The 16711-nt window shown below is 43.5% G+C and overlaps 1 protein-coding gene across 1 annotated transcript in view; it reads right to left on the bottom strand.

Annotated features, from left to right (window-relative positions):
* Positions 1–581: 581 nt before the first annotated feature.
* NXPH1 (neurexophilin 1) overlaps positions 582–16711 on the bottom strand; it is a 524815-nt gene continuing 508685 nt past the window's right edge. Inside the window, exon 2 of the mRNA XM_063921309.1 lies at positions 582–2945. Within this exon, the coding sequence (XP_063777379.1) occupies positions 2184–2945 (762 nt within the window). The 3' untranslated portion in view covers positions 582–2183. The remainder of the gene's footprint in view (positions 2946–16711) is intronic.

Genomic DNA, 16711 nt, shown 5'->3' with positions numbered 1-16711 from the left:
ATACAGTAGTTCAGACATACAGTATGTAGGTCCAATGATCGTGGTAAGCCACTTACCAAATTATCTCTCTGGTGTGATGATTGAGCACTCAGATCCACAGACATAGACAGCAGACTTGGTAAAGGGTGGAATGTTATACTGTAGTGACCACTGGCCAGGCTGTGGGAAAGGGAGGTTTCTGGGCAACTGGAAACCCTCACAGTGTTTGCCTGTGCTTTGCATAACCTCTTACCCTACATTTACAAAAAGCTTCAGTTGGAACAGTGAACAAAGGTAAACACATAGTATATACTTTAATAATATTATATTTGATTATTCCATAAAGCATTTTGTTGATAAACAGTGTAATATGGACACTTTTTTGTATATAGAAAATGTTGAGTTGCAATGTTACGGAAGACCACAAAAAAAAAAGTCTTGCAAATTCTAAGTCATAGAAACAGGAGATACTGGAATGTTAAAGAAAAAATGTTGATTCAACTTATATATATCCTACCATTGTGTTGGTTATATCCTCACTCAGTTGGAATTTTTACTGACTTCAATCTACTGACATTCTATTGCCATACAGTGCTGTACGAGAAATAAATATATATATATATATATATATATATATATATATATAAAACTATTGCTGTCGTGGCTATAGTCGTGGAAACACTGATGATATTGCAGTAAAAAAAACATTTTATTTGCAAAATCTCCATGAGTGCATCGTCATCACTTCTGTACTTGATATGACGGCTGGAAGGCACCAGGGGTAATGGTCCCGAATTTAGAGTACATTCCTTCTTTGGTTATAAATAACTCCTGATAATGTTTTCGACACGGATAACAAATGCCAAATTGCAACTTGGAAGAAACAACAAAACATTTTTGTTACTTCTTTGAAAATGCTCCTATAGTACTGTACTTTCATCATGCTCACAATAAACTTTGGATACATCTAAATTTGATTATTATACATTAACAATGAAATTGAATTCTCTAAAACAAATGTGCTTCTTCTCAATAATGTGCTGAAACTATTACATCATTTCATTAAAACAACCACTGGTAAATATTTAAATTCAACTTTATGTATTTTATTTTATATACAATTCACCTTTTTTTGTCCAGAAATAAAATATCTGAATGCATACAGATTTCAATGCTGTATATGTCTAGCTTTCAACGATACTTAGCGGAATAAATGCTTTGTACATAATTACTTCCTTTTTTTATTAATGAAGTTTACAGCTAAGTCGATAAACATGGAATCCTTGTGTCCTTTGATTGTATTTAACCAATAACAAGCAGAGACATTTACTAGTTATATTAATAAGCTGCTCAAGTAACACTGGTTAAACTATATACAATACAAACCATTCATACAAATGTAGACTAGGTTATTGAAGTATACAATATACCGTAATAAAGATTTCAGCCATTTAGAACTTACATGATATTAGTCAGGATTTTGTTTGCTGTGTTAAACAGTATACTTATATCATACTGTCTCCTGAAACTCCAGAATTGTCTGAGAAATACGAATTGTTCCGGCATGACATATTCTAACATGTACAATTTAAATGGGTTTCCATCTTTATTTGTGACCGGCTCCAATTGACACCATTTGCCTTTATGTAGTGGTGTATTTGTAGAGTTGATGATGATGATGATGACCTTGACGTTTTACCCCAATATTACACAACTAACTGTTTTTTTTTTTGTAGGTATACTGTACTTTGCAATTATATTTTATTTACGCTTACCGCATCTCCAGAAATTTGTATAGACAATACAATTATGGGATTGTAGTTCTAACAGGGTTTCTTTTCCATACTAGAGAGCATTATTAAAGATTTAAGTATGGCTAATCCTTTTGGTTCCATGTGAAATTGTCATGAAACATCATGTATTATTAGACAATGAAAGCTGTTCTAACAAAGAGATTGATAAACGATCACTTACAATGTGTGTTTGTTTTATGTCCACAGCGACTTACAGCTAGTAAATGGAATATAGAGGGATTTGGGGCAAGTAAATTGCATCTGATAAATTTTCCAATATAAAAGTTTTATGTAGAGTTAAATCATTTGTAGTGTTGACACATTCCTGGCAATTGATGGAACTTTCTTGGATGAGGTTCCAGCCCAGTCACCTTTTATGCCTTAGAGGTAAGTCTTGCATACATGTTATCATCAACCAGAAGGGAAGTAGGGCGTGTCACTGTGGTAGTTGTAATCAGGACACACCTTTTGTACTAGTTTATAATCTGTACTATAAAAGGATATATAAATACAGATCACCTTGAAGGGCTTAGAGCATAACCAAGATACATGACTTTGGGTCTGCTCCTGGTAGCATGTTTTTGAAGGGTCATAGTTGCAAAGAGTGTTCTTGGTTGCCTTGTCAACCTTTTCATATTCGATACGGCAATTGAAGGACTTAGAATCTTTAGAATCAATCACTGATTGCTGTGCCAAGTCAAATTCCACAATTTTGGTTGGTGGAACCAAGCTCACCGAAACATTTCCTTGGCCAGTAGAATTGTGCCGAAAATAAACACTGAAGGTTCCATTGCCATGATCCACGATTTTCCCTGTTATCAACAAATTTAACTTTACGGTTTTGATGTTGGAATGGAAATCCCCCCAGCCAAACATTTTCTTAAACTTTCCTGTTTTAACGATGGGCCGTCTTTTGGCCCTGGAACGAGGCCCTTGCAGATCTGTTGAGTTCCTCAGCCATTCCCAGAGTTCTTGCTCCGTATAAGGTTCTGGTGTATCATATCTCATATCCAAGGAGGTTTGGTTTTCTTTGCCATGAAAAGTCTGTGATAGGAGACGACTGATCGACAAGTCTTTGTTACTTTCTGTCCATATATGCTTAAGTGTTGATATGGAGGCTCCTGATTTTAAACTTCCAAGCTTCCCACCACCTGTTACATTTGCACATATCACCTGCAGAAAGAAAAGAAACATGTGAAGGTGATTCTAATGTATTAATAAATTTATAAAATCAGCTCTGTCTTTCATTTTCTTACTCATACATATTCACAAAAAATCCTTATTCTTATTAATGCTTTGTTACTAACCCTGAAAGAGCAAATCCATCTCTGCAGACTATTCTACCAAGGGGGTAAGTACATATACAAAATATACCCAAATGGTCCACTTGCACTTGTAACATTTAAATGTTTGTTCCATTGATTCACTCTAGATGAATATATCTATCTATTGGGCAGCACGGACAGTGTAATGGTTAGCATTACTGTCTCACATCGCATGGGTTCGATTCCCACCATGGCCCTAACGGTGTGGAGTTTGTATATCCTCCCCGTACTTGCGTGGGTTTCCTCCGGATACTCCAGTTTCCTCCCACAATCCAAAAATATACTGGTAGGTTAATTGGCTCTCAACTAAATTGACCGTTGCATGAATGTATGTACGTGTACATGTGGTAGGGAATATAGATTGTAATCTCCAATGGGGCAGGTACTCATGTGAATGGGCAAATAGTTTCTGCAAAGTGCTGCAGAATATGTGTACGCTATATAAATGACTGGTAATAAATAATAATAAAATACAAATTTATTGTATTATTAAACAGTCACATGGTCGTGGCGTGTACATATGTTGCAGTTTGTACTGGGCTGAAGTTTGTATTAAGCTATTTTAGGTCAACCCTAATGATAGTGCTGGATACACACACTCTACACCAAAGTCTACATTACTAATGGCTAGATACGGAATAGTATTATTTCCAACATAATGTCTTCAGAATCACACGTAAAACAAATAGAACTCTGGACAGCAGCTGCATTGCTAATGGTATGCTAATGTGACTATACTCCCAAACTTTAGGTCATCTGAACATTTGTGAACACCCCACCCCACCGCTTGGTTCACAAGTGCAGTCGTCATCACTATCATTGACTCATCTACCCTATACTTGGTGCAAGAGAGTCGCCTGAGTTAGGCATTGAGGCAAAATTGTGAGTAAATGACTACACACCTCCACACTCCCAGAAAATGGTTCTGTTGCATGTATTTGCATTGTTGCCACCAGTGGCGTAAGTTTGTCCTAGTTGCCCGGAGGCAAGAAAAATATTGGTGCCCCCTATAAATATATATATATATATATATATATATATAAATATAAATATTTATTTGCTCCTACATAGCAAGCCTGCAGATTCTAACTACATGAAGCTACTACAAAACCGTTGCAACTAGGCAGATCTATGTAGGGGTCCAGCCACACACTACATAGATCTTCTCAGTCACTCACAATGCTGATAATTTCTCTGACAATTAGTTTGCAAGTGTCATACCCAGGATTAGAACCCACAACCTATTACACTGAAAGTATGCACCTAACTGATGGAGATATCTGCTATTGCATAGGAAGTATGAGAATTCTAACTACATGAAGTTACTTGTAATTGTCAGAGAAATAACTTCATATAGTTAGAATTCTCATGCTTTCTTTATAGGAGCAAATAGCTTCATCAGTAAGGTGTCTGCTTCCTGTGTATCTATAATAAAGAGGGTGTGATTTGTAAGGTGTAGTGACTAGTTGGGAAGTCAGCTACTGAAGAGGTACCGGCTGCTGTCAATTAACTTAATTGTTTAATGTAGCTGAACACATGGAACAGGAGGTGAGGTGCCCCCCTTCAATGCAGGAGCCCGGCGGCAGCTGACTCCGTTGCCTCCCAGAGTTCTGCCTCTGGTTGCCACCCACAAGCACCCATTTAGCAGAGAATTGGCTGAGATGCATACCACTCCATATCTTCAAATGAAGTTGATTGCAATAACGCCCCCAATTATCCAACAGTAATTAGATACATTTGCACTCACCAGCTATTATAGCAAGACTTTTCAACTTATTTCACCTTATAGAATATAGCATATTCCCAAGGTTCCACAGAAGCCTTGGTACAGTATTCCAGAGAGCAAGGTTTATATCTGTCCCCAACTGAATGTACTGTAATCAGCGGTGCAAAAATATTTATTTTCTTAGTGGTACTGATAATTAAAAATGGGCGTGGTCACATGTCATGAGGGCGTGTGGTCACATGAAACTGGGGGAGAGGCTACATGACATTAGGGGCATGGCCACATTATGCCACACACATAATGCCCCTTACTCATTATGCCAAACACCGTAATGCCCATTACACATTTTGCCACACACCATAATGCTTATTACACATTATGCCACACACCATAATGCTTATTAGATTGTAAGCTCGCAATAGCAGGGACTTCTTTCCTCATGTGCCTTTCCTTTTCTTACTTACACTATCTTATACTCCATACTCCCTTTGATGGCACCTAACCCCGGGTTTTCTATACCTGTCCTATTTTGTCCTGTACTGTAAGTGCTGTTTTCTTGTTTGCTCATTTTATTATGTACTGTGTAATGGGCGCTGTGGATCCCTTGTGGCGCCATATAAATAAAGGATAATAATAATAATATTACACATAATGCCACAGACCGTAATGCCCATTACACATTATGCCACACACCATAATACTTATTACACATTATGCCACAGACCGTAATGCCCATTACACATTATGCCACACACAGTTATGGCTTACATATTATTCCACACAACGTAATGCCTATTACATATTATGACACACACAGTTATGCCACTGACACCATTTTATGTCCCACACACAAAAATGCCCCTTATAAATTATGCCCCAGCGGTGGGCTGGAGGTACTGCTTACCTCCACCATATTTCTTAATGGTACTCCGTACCACCCCGTACCACCCTACTTTCAGCACTGACTGTAATGATCACACTAGATTCAAATTCAGTTTTCCTGAAAAAAGTCATTGTCTCCAGACAGAGATGCAGAGAACATTTATTTTCACATCTCAGGTTTAAATTTGTAAAATTGTCCACCAGTTGGCAACTTAAAATTCTTCTGTTCCCAAAGCAGTCATGTATAAAAGTTATTTACACATTTGTCACCTAAGCAGGCACAGTATGATATATGCGTACCACGGCTTTGCCTTGAGCACAGATCAATAAAAACGTGTACTATTTTTTGCAGAAAGCCTGCTGAAGAACATAACTAAAACAGACTGAGAAACCATTAATGTTAAAGTGACTGCGTATAAGGCTCTGCCACAGATTACCCTCTGGTCAAGGCGTACATCAACCATAAATGCTGTCATATTAATGCGTCCTGAGCGACAGTAATGTACAAGTATCTTGTGTCTATCGGTAACAGAGAACACCCAAGTGTTTCACATATAAATTGTGTATTAAATGGCTTTTTTTTAGCCAAGTGCGTATTTATTTTAGACATGCATCTATTAAATGCATTTTTTATATGACTGGCCTCTTTCTCGGTTTTTCACCAAAGCCTTTCTATTCATCGTCAGAGAATTATTCATTTTCACAACCCTTGGATGCAACAAAATGACAGTTTCTCTGTGTGTTAGATACAATTGTACTGTACATCCAAAGGCAGTTTGAATACACTGATTTGCCAAACAAACACGTACTGTAGATTCTTAGATTATTAATGTGGAACTAAACACAAATAATTTAAAAAAAAATCTATTAAAACTCATAATAATTTGAACACTTGAAAGAGAAATTGTTCATATTTACTGATAATATCAAATCTGCGATTTCAGAATTTAAGAACTTGCTTAACACAAACTGCCACAATGATCTCTTTGTCAAAGGGAATAAAACTGTTACATGTATATAAATAGGATGGTGTTGGGTAAAATTCACAGATGAAATAAAACAATTTACTGTAGATTAATGTATGAATTTAATTACTTAGGGAGATGCTTTTTACACCACAATAAAACTACACCAATAGGAGCCTCCTATTATTACTATGTGACTATCAGCTGCTGATGTGTCCTTTAGACGCAGAAATCTGATAACACTACGTACCTCAGTGCGGGGTGGTCTTCTGTATGCTGGCGGTCGGGCTCCCGGCACTCAGTATACCGGCGCCGGGAGCCCGACAGCCGGCATACCGACACTTATTTTCCCTCGTGGGGGTCCACGACCCCCATAGAGGGAGAATAAAATAGTGTGGCGCGCGTAGCCCGCCACCGTGCCCGTAGCGTGGCGAGCGCAGCGAGCCCGCAAGGGGCTCATTTGCGCTCGCCACACTGTCGGTAAGCCGGCGGTCGGCCTCCCGGCGCCGGTATGCTGGTCGCCGGGAGCCCGACCGCCGGCCAGCCGTAGTGAACCCTCAGTGCGTGACCATGGAGGTCATTCCGAGTTGATCGCTCGCTAGTGATGTGCACCGGAAATTTTTCGGGATTTGTGTTTTGGTTTTGGATTCGGTTCCGCGGCCGTGTTTTGGATTCGGACGCGTTTTGGCAAAACCTCCCCGAAAATTTTTGGTCGGATTCGGGTGTGTTTTGGATTCGGGTGTTTTTTTTACAAAAAACCCTCAAAAACAGCTTAAATCATAGAATTTGGGGGTCATTTTGATCCCATAGTATTATTAACCTCAATAACCATAATTTCCACTAATTTTCAGTCTATTCTGAACACCTCACAATATTATTTTTAGTCCTAAAATTTGCACCGAGGTCACTGGATGGCTAAGTTAAGCGACACAAGTGGCTGACACAAACACCTGGCCCATCTAGGAGTGGCACTGCAGTGTCAGGCAGGATGGCACTTCAAAAAAATTGTCCACAAACAGCACATGATGCAAAGAAAAAAAGAGGAGGACCAAGGTCGCTGTGTGACTAAGCTAAGCGACACAAGTGGCTGACACAAACACCTGGCCCATCTAGGAGTGGCACTGCAGTGTCAGGCAGGATGGCACTTCAAAAAAATTGTCCCCAAACAGCACATGATGCAAAGAAAAAAAGAGGCGCACCAAGGTCGCTGTGTGACTAAGCTAAGTGACACAAGTGGCCGACACAAACACCTGGCCCATCTAGGAGTGGCACTGCAGTGTCAGACAGGATGGCACTTCAAAAACATTGTCCCCAAACAGCACATGATGCAAAGAAAAAAAGAGGCGCAACAAGGTCACTGTGTGACTAAGCTAAGCGACACAAGTGGCCGACACAAACACCTGGCCCATCTAGGAGTGGCACTGCAGTGTCAGGCAGGATGGCACTTCAAAAAAATTGTCCCCAAACAGCACATGATGCAAAGAAAAAAAGAGGCGCACCAAGGTCGCTGTGTGACTAAGCTAAGCGACACAAGTGGCCGACACAAACACCTGGCCCATCTAGGAGTGGCACTGCAGTTTTCTAGCGAGAGGTTGAGTGCTTCCATCCTCATGTGAAGCTGAACCACTAGCCATGAACATAGGCCAGGGCCTCAGCCGTTTCTTGCCACTCCGTGTCGTAAATGGCATATTGGCAAGTTTACGCTTCTCCTCAGACGCTTTTAATTTAGATTTTTGGGTCATTTTACTGAACATTTGTTTTTTGGATTTTACATGCTCTCTACTATGACATTGGGCATCGGCCTTGGCAGACGACGTTGATGGCATTTCATCGTCTCGGCCATGACTAGTGGCAGCAGCTTCAGCACGAGGGGAAAGTGGATCTTGATCTTTCCCTATTTTAACCTCCACATTTTTGTTCTCCATTTTTTAATGTGTGGAATTATATGCCAGTATCAATAGCAATGGCCTACTACTATATATACTGCGCACAACTGAAATGCACCACAGGTATGGATGGATAGTATACTTGACGACACAGAGGTAGGTACAGCAGTGGCCTTCTGTACCGTACTCCTATATATTATATACTGGTGGTCAGCAAAATTGTGCACTGTACTCCTACTATATACTGTCTACATTGCAGCACAGATATTGAGTGTTTATCAGGCAGACAACGTATACTGGCGGTCACTGGTAAGCAAAACTCTGCACTGTACTCCTCCTATATAATATTATACTGGTGGTCCCCAGTCCCCACAATAAAGCAGCACACTGAGCACAGATATGGAGTGTTTTTCAGGCAGACAACGTATACTGGTGGTCACTGTCAGCAAAACTCTGCACTGTACTCCTGCTATATAATACAGCTGCTCCCCAGTCCCCACAATTAAGCAGTGTGAGAACAGATGTATGCAGCACACTGACCACAGATATGGAGTGTTTGTCAGGCAGACAACGTATACTGGTGGTCACTGTCAGCAAAACTCTGCACTGTACTCCTCCTATATAATACAGCTGCTCCCCAGTCCCCACAATTAAGCAGTGTGAGCACAGATATATGCAGCACACTGAGCACAGATAATAACTAGCGTTTTTTTTCATGCAGAGAACGGATAAAACTGGTGGTCACTGATCAGCAAAACTCTGCACTGTACTCCTCCTATATTAATATACAGCTGCTCCCCAGTCCCCACAATTAAGATATAACTAAGCAAGCACAAATATTTGCATCAACAATGAATAAACGGAGAGGACGCCAGCCACGACCTCTCCCTAACATTTCCAATGCACAAAAGAAAATGGCGGCGACGCGCGGCTGCTTATATAGAATCCAAATCTCGCGAGAATCCGACAGCGGGATGATGACGTTCGGGCGCGCTCTGGTTAACCGAGCCATACGGGAGAATCCGAGTATGCCTCGGACCCGTGTAAAATGGGTGAAGTTCAGGGGGGTTCGGTTTCCGAGAAACCGAATCCACTCATCACTATCGCTCGCTAGCTGTTTTTAGCAGCCGTGCAAACGCTATGCCGCCGCCCACTGGGAGTGTATTTTAGCTTAGCAGAAGTGCGAACGATAGGATCGCACAGCGGCTACAAAATAATTTTGTGCAGTTTCAGAGTAGCTTCAGACCTACTCAGTGCTTATGATGACTAGAGACTTCAGTTCCTGTTTTGACGTCACGAACACGCCCTGCGTTCGCCCAGCCATGCCTGCGTTTTTCCTGGCACGCCTGCGTTTTTCCGAACACTCCCTGAAAACGGTCAGTTGACACCCGGAAATGCCCCCTTCCTGCCAATCACTCTGCGGCCAGTAGTGCGACTGAAAAGCTTTGCTAGACCTTGTGGGAAACTACATCAGCCATTGTGAAAGTACATTGCGCTTGCGCATTGCGCCGCATACGCATGCGCAGAAGTGCCATTTTTTTTGCATTATCGCTGCGCAGCGAACATTTTCAGCTAGCGATCAACTTGGAATGACCCCTATCTTTACAGCTGATGTTGGGGCAGTATGATTGATGGTATCCAGTTTATAGCTCTACACTGAAAATAGTCTACCACTAATGGTGGTAAACATTCATTAGGTCGACAGGGACAAAAGGTCAACAAGGTCAAAAGGTTTACATGACAATGGTCGACACAGGTTTTTTACAACAGTTTTTCTTCAACTTTTTCATACTTTACCATCCACGTGGACTACGATTGGGAATAGTAACCTGTGCGATGCGCAGCAAGACACCTTGCCTGAAGCATGGCACACTAATGGGGCTTGTTTGTGCCAGAAAAGTGACAAAACACCCAAATTAACAAACAAAAAATTGTCTACCTTTTTCTCTATCGTCCTAGTGGATGCTGGGGTTCCTGAAAGGACCATGGGGAATAGCGGCTCCGCAGGAGACAGGGCACAAAAAGTAAAGCTTTAGGATCAGGTGGTGTGCACTGGCTCCTCCCCCTATGACCCTCCTCCAAGCCTCAGTTAGATTTTTGTGCCCGGCCGAGAAGGGTGCAATCTAGGTGGCTCTCCTAAAGAGCTGCTTAGAAAAGTTTAGCTTAGGTTTTTTATTTTACAGTGAGTCCTGCTGGCAACAGGATCACTGCAACGAGGGACTTAGGGGAGAAGAAGTGAACTCACCTGCGTGCAGGATGGATTGGCTTCTTTGGCTACTGGACATTAGCTCCAGAGGGACGATCACAGGTACAGCCTGGATGGTCACCGGAGCCTCGCCGCCGGCCCCCTTGCAGATGCTGAAAAGAGAAGAAGGTCCAGAATCGGCGGCAGAAGACTCCTCAGTCTTCTTAAGGTAGCGCACAGCACTGCAGCTGTGCGCCATTGCTCTCAGCACACTTCACACGGCAGTCACTGAGGGTGCAGGGCGCTGGGAGGGGGGCGCCCTGGGAGGCAATGTAAACCTATTTTTTGGCAAAAAATACCTCACATATAGCCTCCGGGGGCTATATGGAGATATTTAACCCCTGCCAGAATCCGTTGAAGAGCGGGAGACGAGCCCGCCGAAAAAGGGGCGGGGCCTATCTCCTCAGCACACAGCGCCATTTTCCCTCACAGAAAGGCTGGAGGGAAGGCTCCCAGGCTCTCCCCTGCACTGCACTACAGAAACAGGGTTAAAACAGAGAGGGGGGGCACTAATTTGGCGTTAGAAATATATAAAAAGATGCTATAAGGGAAAACACTTATATAAGGTTGTCCCTATATAATTATAGCGTTTTTTGGTGTGTGCTGGCAAACTCTCCCTCTGTCTCTCCAAAGGGCTAGTGGGTCCTGTCTTCTATCAGAGCATTCCCTGTGTGTGTGCTGTGTGTCGGTACGTGTGTGTCGACATGTATGAGGACGATGTTGGTGAGGAGGCGGAGCAATTGCCTGTAATGGTGATGTCACTCTCTAGGGAGTCGACACCGGAATGGATGGCTTATTTAGGGAATTACGTGATCGACACAGACACGGACACTGAATCCAGTGTCGACGGTGAATAAACAAACGTATTCCTTATTAGGGCCACACGTTAAGGGCAATGAAGGAGGTGTTACATATTTCTGATACTACAAGTACCACAAAAGAGGGTATTATGTGGGATGTGAAAAAACTACCTGTAGTTTTTCCTGAATCAGATAAATTAAATGAAGTGTGTGATGATGCGTGGGTTCCCCCCGATAGAAAATTATTGGCGGTATACCCTTTCCCGCCAGAAGTTAGGGCGCGTTGGGAAACACCCCTTAGGGTGGATAAGGCGCTCACACGCTTATCAAAACAAGTGACGGTACCGTCTATAGATAGGGCCGTCCTCAAGGAGTCAGCTGACAGGAGGCTGAAAAATATCATATAAAAGTATATACACACATACTGGTGTTATACTGCGACCAGCGATCGCCTCAGCCTGGATGTGCAGAGCTGGAGTGGCTTGGTCGGATTCCCTGACTAAAAATATTGATACCCTTGACAGGGACAGTATTTTATTGACTATAGAGCATTTAAAGGATGCATTTCTATATATGCGAGATGCACAGAGGGATATTTGCACTCTGGCATCAAGAGTAAGTGCGATGTCCATATCTGCCAGAAGATGTTTATGGACACGACAGTGGTCAGGTGATGCAGATTCCAAACGGCACAAAGGTGTATTGCCGTATAAAGGAAGAGGAGTTATTTGGGGTCGGTCCATCGGACCTGGTGGCCACGGCAACTGCTGGAAAATCCACCGTTTTTACCCTAAGTCACATCTCTGCAGAAAAAGACACCGTCTTTTCAGCCTCAGTCCTTTCGTCCCTATAAGAGTCATATTTGCCCAGGGATAGAGGAAAGGGAAGAAGACTGCAGCAGGCAGCCCATTCCCAGGAACAGAAGCCTTCCACCGCTTCTGCCAAGCTCTCAGCATGACGCTGGGACCGTACAGGACCCCTGGATCCTACAAGTAGTATCCCAGGGGTACAGATTGGAATGTCGAAACGTTTCCCCCTCGCAGGCTCCTGAAGTCTGCTTTACCAAGGTATCCCTCCGACAAGGAGGCAGTATGGGAAAAAATTCACAAGCTGTATTCCCAGCAGGTGATAATCAAATTACCCCTCCTACAACAAGGAAAGGGGTATTATTCCACACTATATTGTGGTACTGAAGCCAGAAGGCTAGGTGAGACCTATTCTAAATCTAAAAAAATTTGAACACTTACAAAGGTTCAAATCAAGATGGAGTCACTCAGAGCAGTGATAACGAACCAGGAAGAAGGGGACTATATAGTGTCCCGGGACATCAGGGATGCTTACCTCCATGTCCCAAATTTGCCCTTCTCACTAAGGGTACCTCAGGTTCGTGGTATAGAACTGTCACTGTCAGTTTCAGACGCTGCCGTTTGGATTGTCCACGGCACCCCGGGTATTTACCAAGGTAATGGCCGAAATGATGATTCTTCTTCGAAGAAAAGGCGTCTTAATTACCCCTTACTTGGACGATCTCCTGATAAGGGCAAAGTCCAGGGAACAGTTGGAGGTCGGAGTAGCACTATCTCGGATACTGCTACAACAGCACGGATGGATTCTAAATATTCCAAAATCGCAGCTGATCCTGACGACACGTCTGCTGTGCCTAGGGATGATTCTGGACACAGTCCAGAAAAAGGTGTTTCTCCCGGAAGAGAAAGCCAGGGAGTTATCCGAGCTAGTCAAGAACCTCCTAAAACCAGGAAAAGTGTCAGTGCATCATTGCACAAGGGTCCTGGTAAAAATGGTGGCTTCCTACGAAGCAATTCCATTAGGCAGATTTCACGCAAGAACTTTTCAGTGGGATCTGCTGGACAAATGGTCCGGATCGCATCTTCAGATGCATCAGCGGATAACCCTATATCCAAGGACAAGGGTGTCTCTCCTGTGGTGGTTACAGAGTGCTCATCTTCTAGAGGGCCGCAGATTCGGCATTCAGGATTGGATGCTGGTGACCACGGAGGCCAGCCCGAGAGGCTGGGGAGCAGTCACACAAGGAAAAAATTTCCAGGGAGTGTGATCAAGTCTGGAGACTTTTCTCCACATAAATATACTGGAGCTAAGGGTAAATTTATAATGCTCTAAGCTTAGCAAGACCTCTGCTTCAAGGTCAGCCGGTATTGATCCAGTGGGAAAAACATCACGGCAGTCGCCAACGTAAACAGACAGGGCGGCACAAGAAGCAGGAGGGCAATGGACTTTTCGCTGGGCGGAAAATCATGTGATAGCACTGTCAGCAGTGTTTCATTCCGGGAGTGGAAACTGGGAAGCAGACTTCCTCAGCAGGCACGACCTCCACCCGGGAGAGTGGAAACTTCATCGGGAAGTTTTTCCACATGATTGTGAACCGTTGGGAAATACCAAAGGTGGACATGATGGCGTCCCGTCTGAACAAAAAACGGGACAGGTATTGCGCCAGGTCAAGAGACCCTCAGGCAATAGCTGTGGACGTTCTGGTAACACCGTGGGTGTACCAGTCGGTGTATGTGTTCCCTCCTCTGCTTCTCATACCTAAGGTACTGAGAATTATAAGACGTAGAGGAGTAAGAACTATACTCATGGCTCCGGATTGGCCAAGAAGGACTTGGTACCCGGAACTTCAAGAGATGCTCACAGAGGACTTATGGCCTCTGCCGCTAAGAAGGGACTTGCTTCAGCAAGTACCATGTCTGTTCCAAGACTTACCGCAGCTGCGTTTGACGGCATGGCGGTGGAACGCCGGATCCTAAGGGAAAAAGGCATTCCGGAAGAGGTCATTCCTACCCTGGTCAAAGCCAGGAAGGAGGTGACCGCACAACATTATCACCACATGTGGCGAAAATATGTTGCGTGGTGTGAGGCCAGGAAGGCCCCACGAAGAAATTTCAACTCGGTCGATTCCTGCATTTCCTGCAAACAGGAGTGTCTATGGGCCTCAAATTGGGGCCCATTAAGGTTCAAATTTCGGCCCTGTCGATTTTCTTCCAGAAAGAATTGGCTTCAGTTCCTGAAGTCCAGAAGTTTGTCAAGGGAGTATTGCATATACAACCCCCTTTTGTGCCTCCAGTGGCACTGTGGGATCTTAACGTAGTTCTGGGATTCCTCAAATCACATTGGTTTAAAACCAGTCAAATCTGTGGATTTGAAACATCTCACATGAAAAGTGACCATGCTCTTGGCCCTGGCCTGGGCCAGGCGAGTGTCAAATTGGTGGGTTTTTTTTCTCAAAAAAGCCCATATCTGTTTGTCCATTCGGACAGGGCAGAGCTGCGGACTCGTCCCCAGTTCTCTCCCTAAGGTGGTGTCAGTGTTTCACCTGAACCAGCTTATTGTGGTGCCTTGCGCCTACTAGGGACTTGGAGGACTCCAAGTTGCTGGATGTTGTCAGGGCCTTGAAAGTATAGGTTCCAGGACGGCTGGAGTCAGGAAAACTGACTTGCTGTTATCCTGTATGCACCCAACAAACTGGGTGCTCTTGCTTCTAAGCAGACTATTGCTAGTTGGATGTGTAATACAATTCAGCTTGCACATTCTGTGGCAGGCCTGCCACAGCCAAAATATGTAAATGCCCATTCCACAAGGAAGGTGGGCTCATCTTGGGCGGCTGCCCGAGGGGTCTCGGCTTTACAACTTTGCCGAGCGGCTATTTAGTCAGGGGCAAACACGTTTGTAAAATCCTACAAATTTGATACCCTGGCTAAGGAGGACCTGGAGTTCTCTCATTCGGTGCTGCAGAGTCATCTGCACTCTCCCGCCCGTTTGGGAGCTTTGGTATAATCCCCATGGTCCTTTCAGGAACCCCAGCATCCACTAGGACGATAGAGAAAATAAGAATTTACTTACCGATAATTCTATTTCTCGGAGTCCGTAGTGGATGCTGGGCGCCCATCCCAAGTGCGGATTATCTGCATTACTTGTACATAGTTACAAAAATCGGGTTATTATTGTTGTGAGCCATCTTTTCAGAGGCTCCGCTGTTATCATACTGTTAACTGGGTTCAGATCACAGGTTGTACAGTGTGATTGGTGTGGCTGGTATGAGTCTTACCCGGGATTCAAAATCCTTCCTTATTGTGTACGCTCGTCCGGGCACAGTATCCTAACTGAGGCTTGGAGGAGGGTCATAGGGGGAGGAGCCAGTGCACACCACCTGATCCTAAAGCTTTACTTTTTGTGCCCTGTCTCCTGCGGAGCCGCTATTCCCCATGGTCCTTTCAGGAACCCCAGCATCCACTACGGACTCCGAGAAATAGAATTATCGGTAAGTAAATTCTTATTTTTTGTGTCTACCATTTCCATGTTGACCTTTTGACCCGTCGACCTTTTCTACAGTCTACCTATTCTATGTTGACCTTTTCACCCTGTCGACCTAATGCATGTCTTCCATTAGTGGTAGACCTATTGCCTGTAGACCTTTTTAATGTAGATCTAATAATCCGCACCCATGACTGGTATGAGGTGCAGTGTAATAGCCATGAGGGAAGCTGTGGTCTACCGGCACTGGCCCGGCAGGAAAATACAATGAAATAGAGAACATTACACACCTTACTTATTGAACCACCAATAGTCATCTACTAGCATTGGTGTACTTTGGAAAGCCCTATCTACAGTACCTGTCATCCGAATATACTCGATGTGCATGCCTTGCTGTTTCTGAAGGCATTCCGGGCTATCCAAAGATCATAGCTGTGTGTATCATTTTTCAGGAATGCAAAAACTAACAACTCTACCGGTGACGTGGCAAAAACCACTGAGAAGAGCATTTTGCAAAAGATGCAATGGGATTTCTAGAAGCCAAAAAGCTAAAATCATCTTAAGGTGAAAAGAGACCCACAGTAAGTGCCCTATTTGCTGATTACAATAACAATGGCTGTAGCAAACTATGGGCCGGATGTAATGAAGTCCGAGTTGGCTGGAGGTGCGGAATCCCGGATGAACTCGGATTTTTTTTTAAAGAGGCAATCATTTACAAGCCAAAACTATTCCTTGTAAATGATTGCCCCTTTAAAAAACATCCGAGTTCGGCCGGGAACCCGCACCTCCGGCCAACTTGGACTTAATTACAGGCGGCTCCATA

This window comes from Pseudophryne corroboree, chromosome 5 (assembly GCF_028390025.1).
Source record: "Pseudophryne corroboree isolate aPseCor3 chromosome 5, aPseCor3.hap2, whole genome shotgun sequence".
Lineage (NCBI taxonomy): Eukaryota > Metazoa > Chordata > Amphibia > Anura > Myobatrachidae > Pseudophryne > Pseudophryne corroboree.
This window is presented reverse-complemented; position numbering and strand designations above follow the sequence as displayed.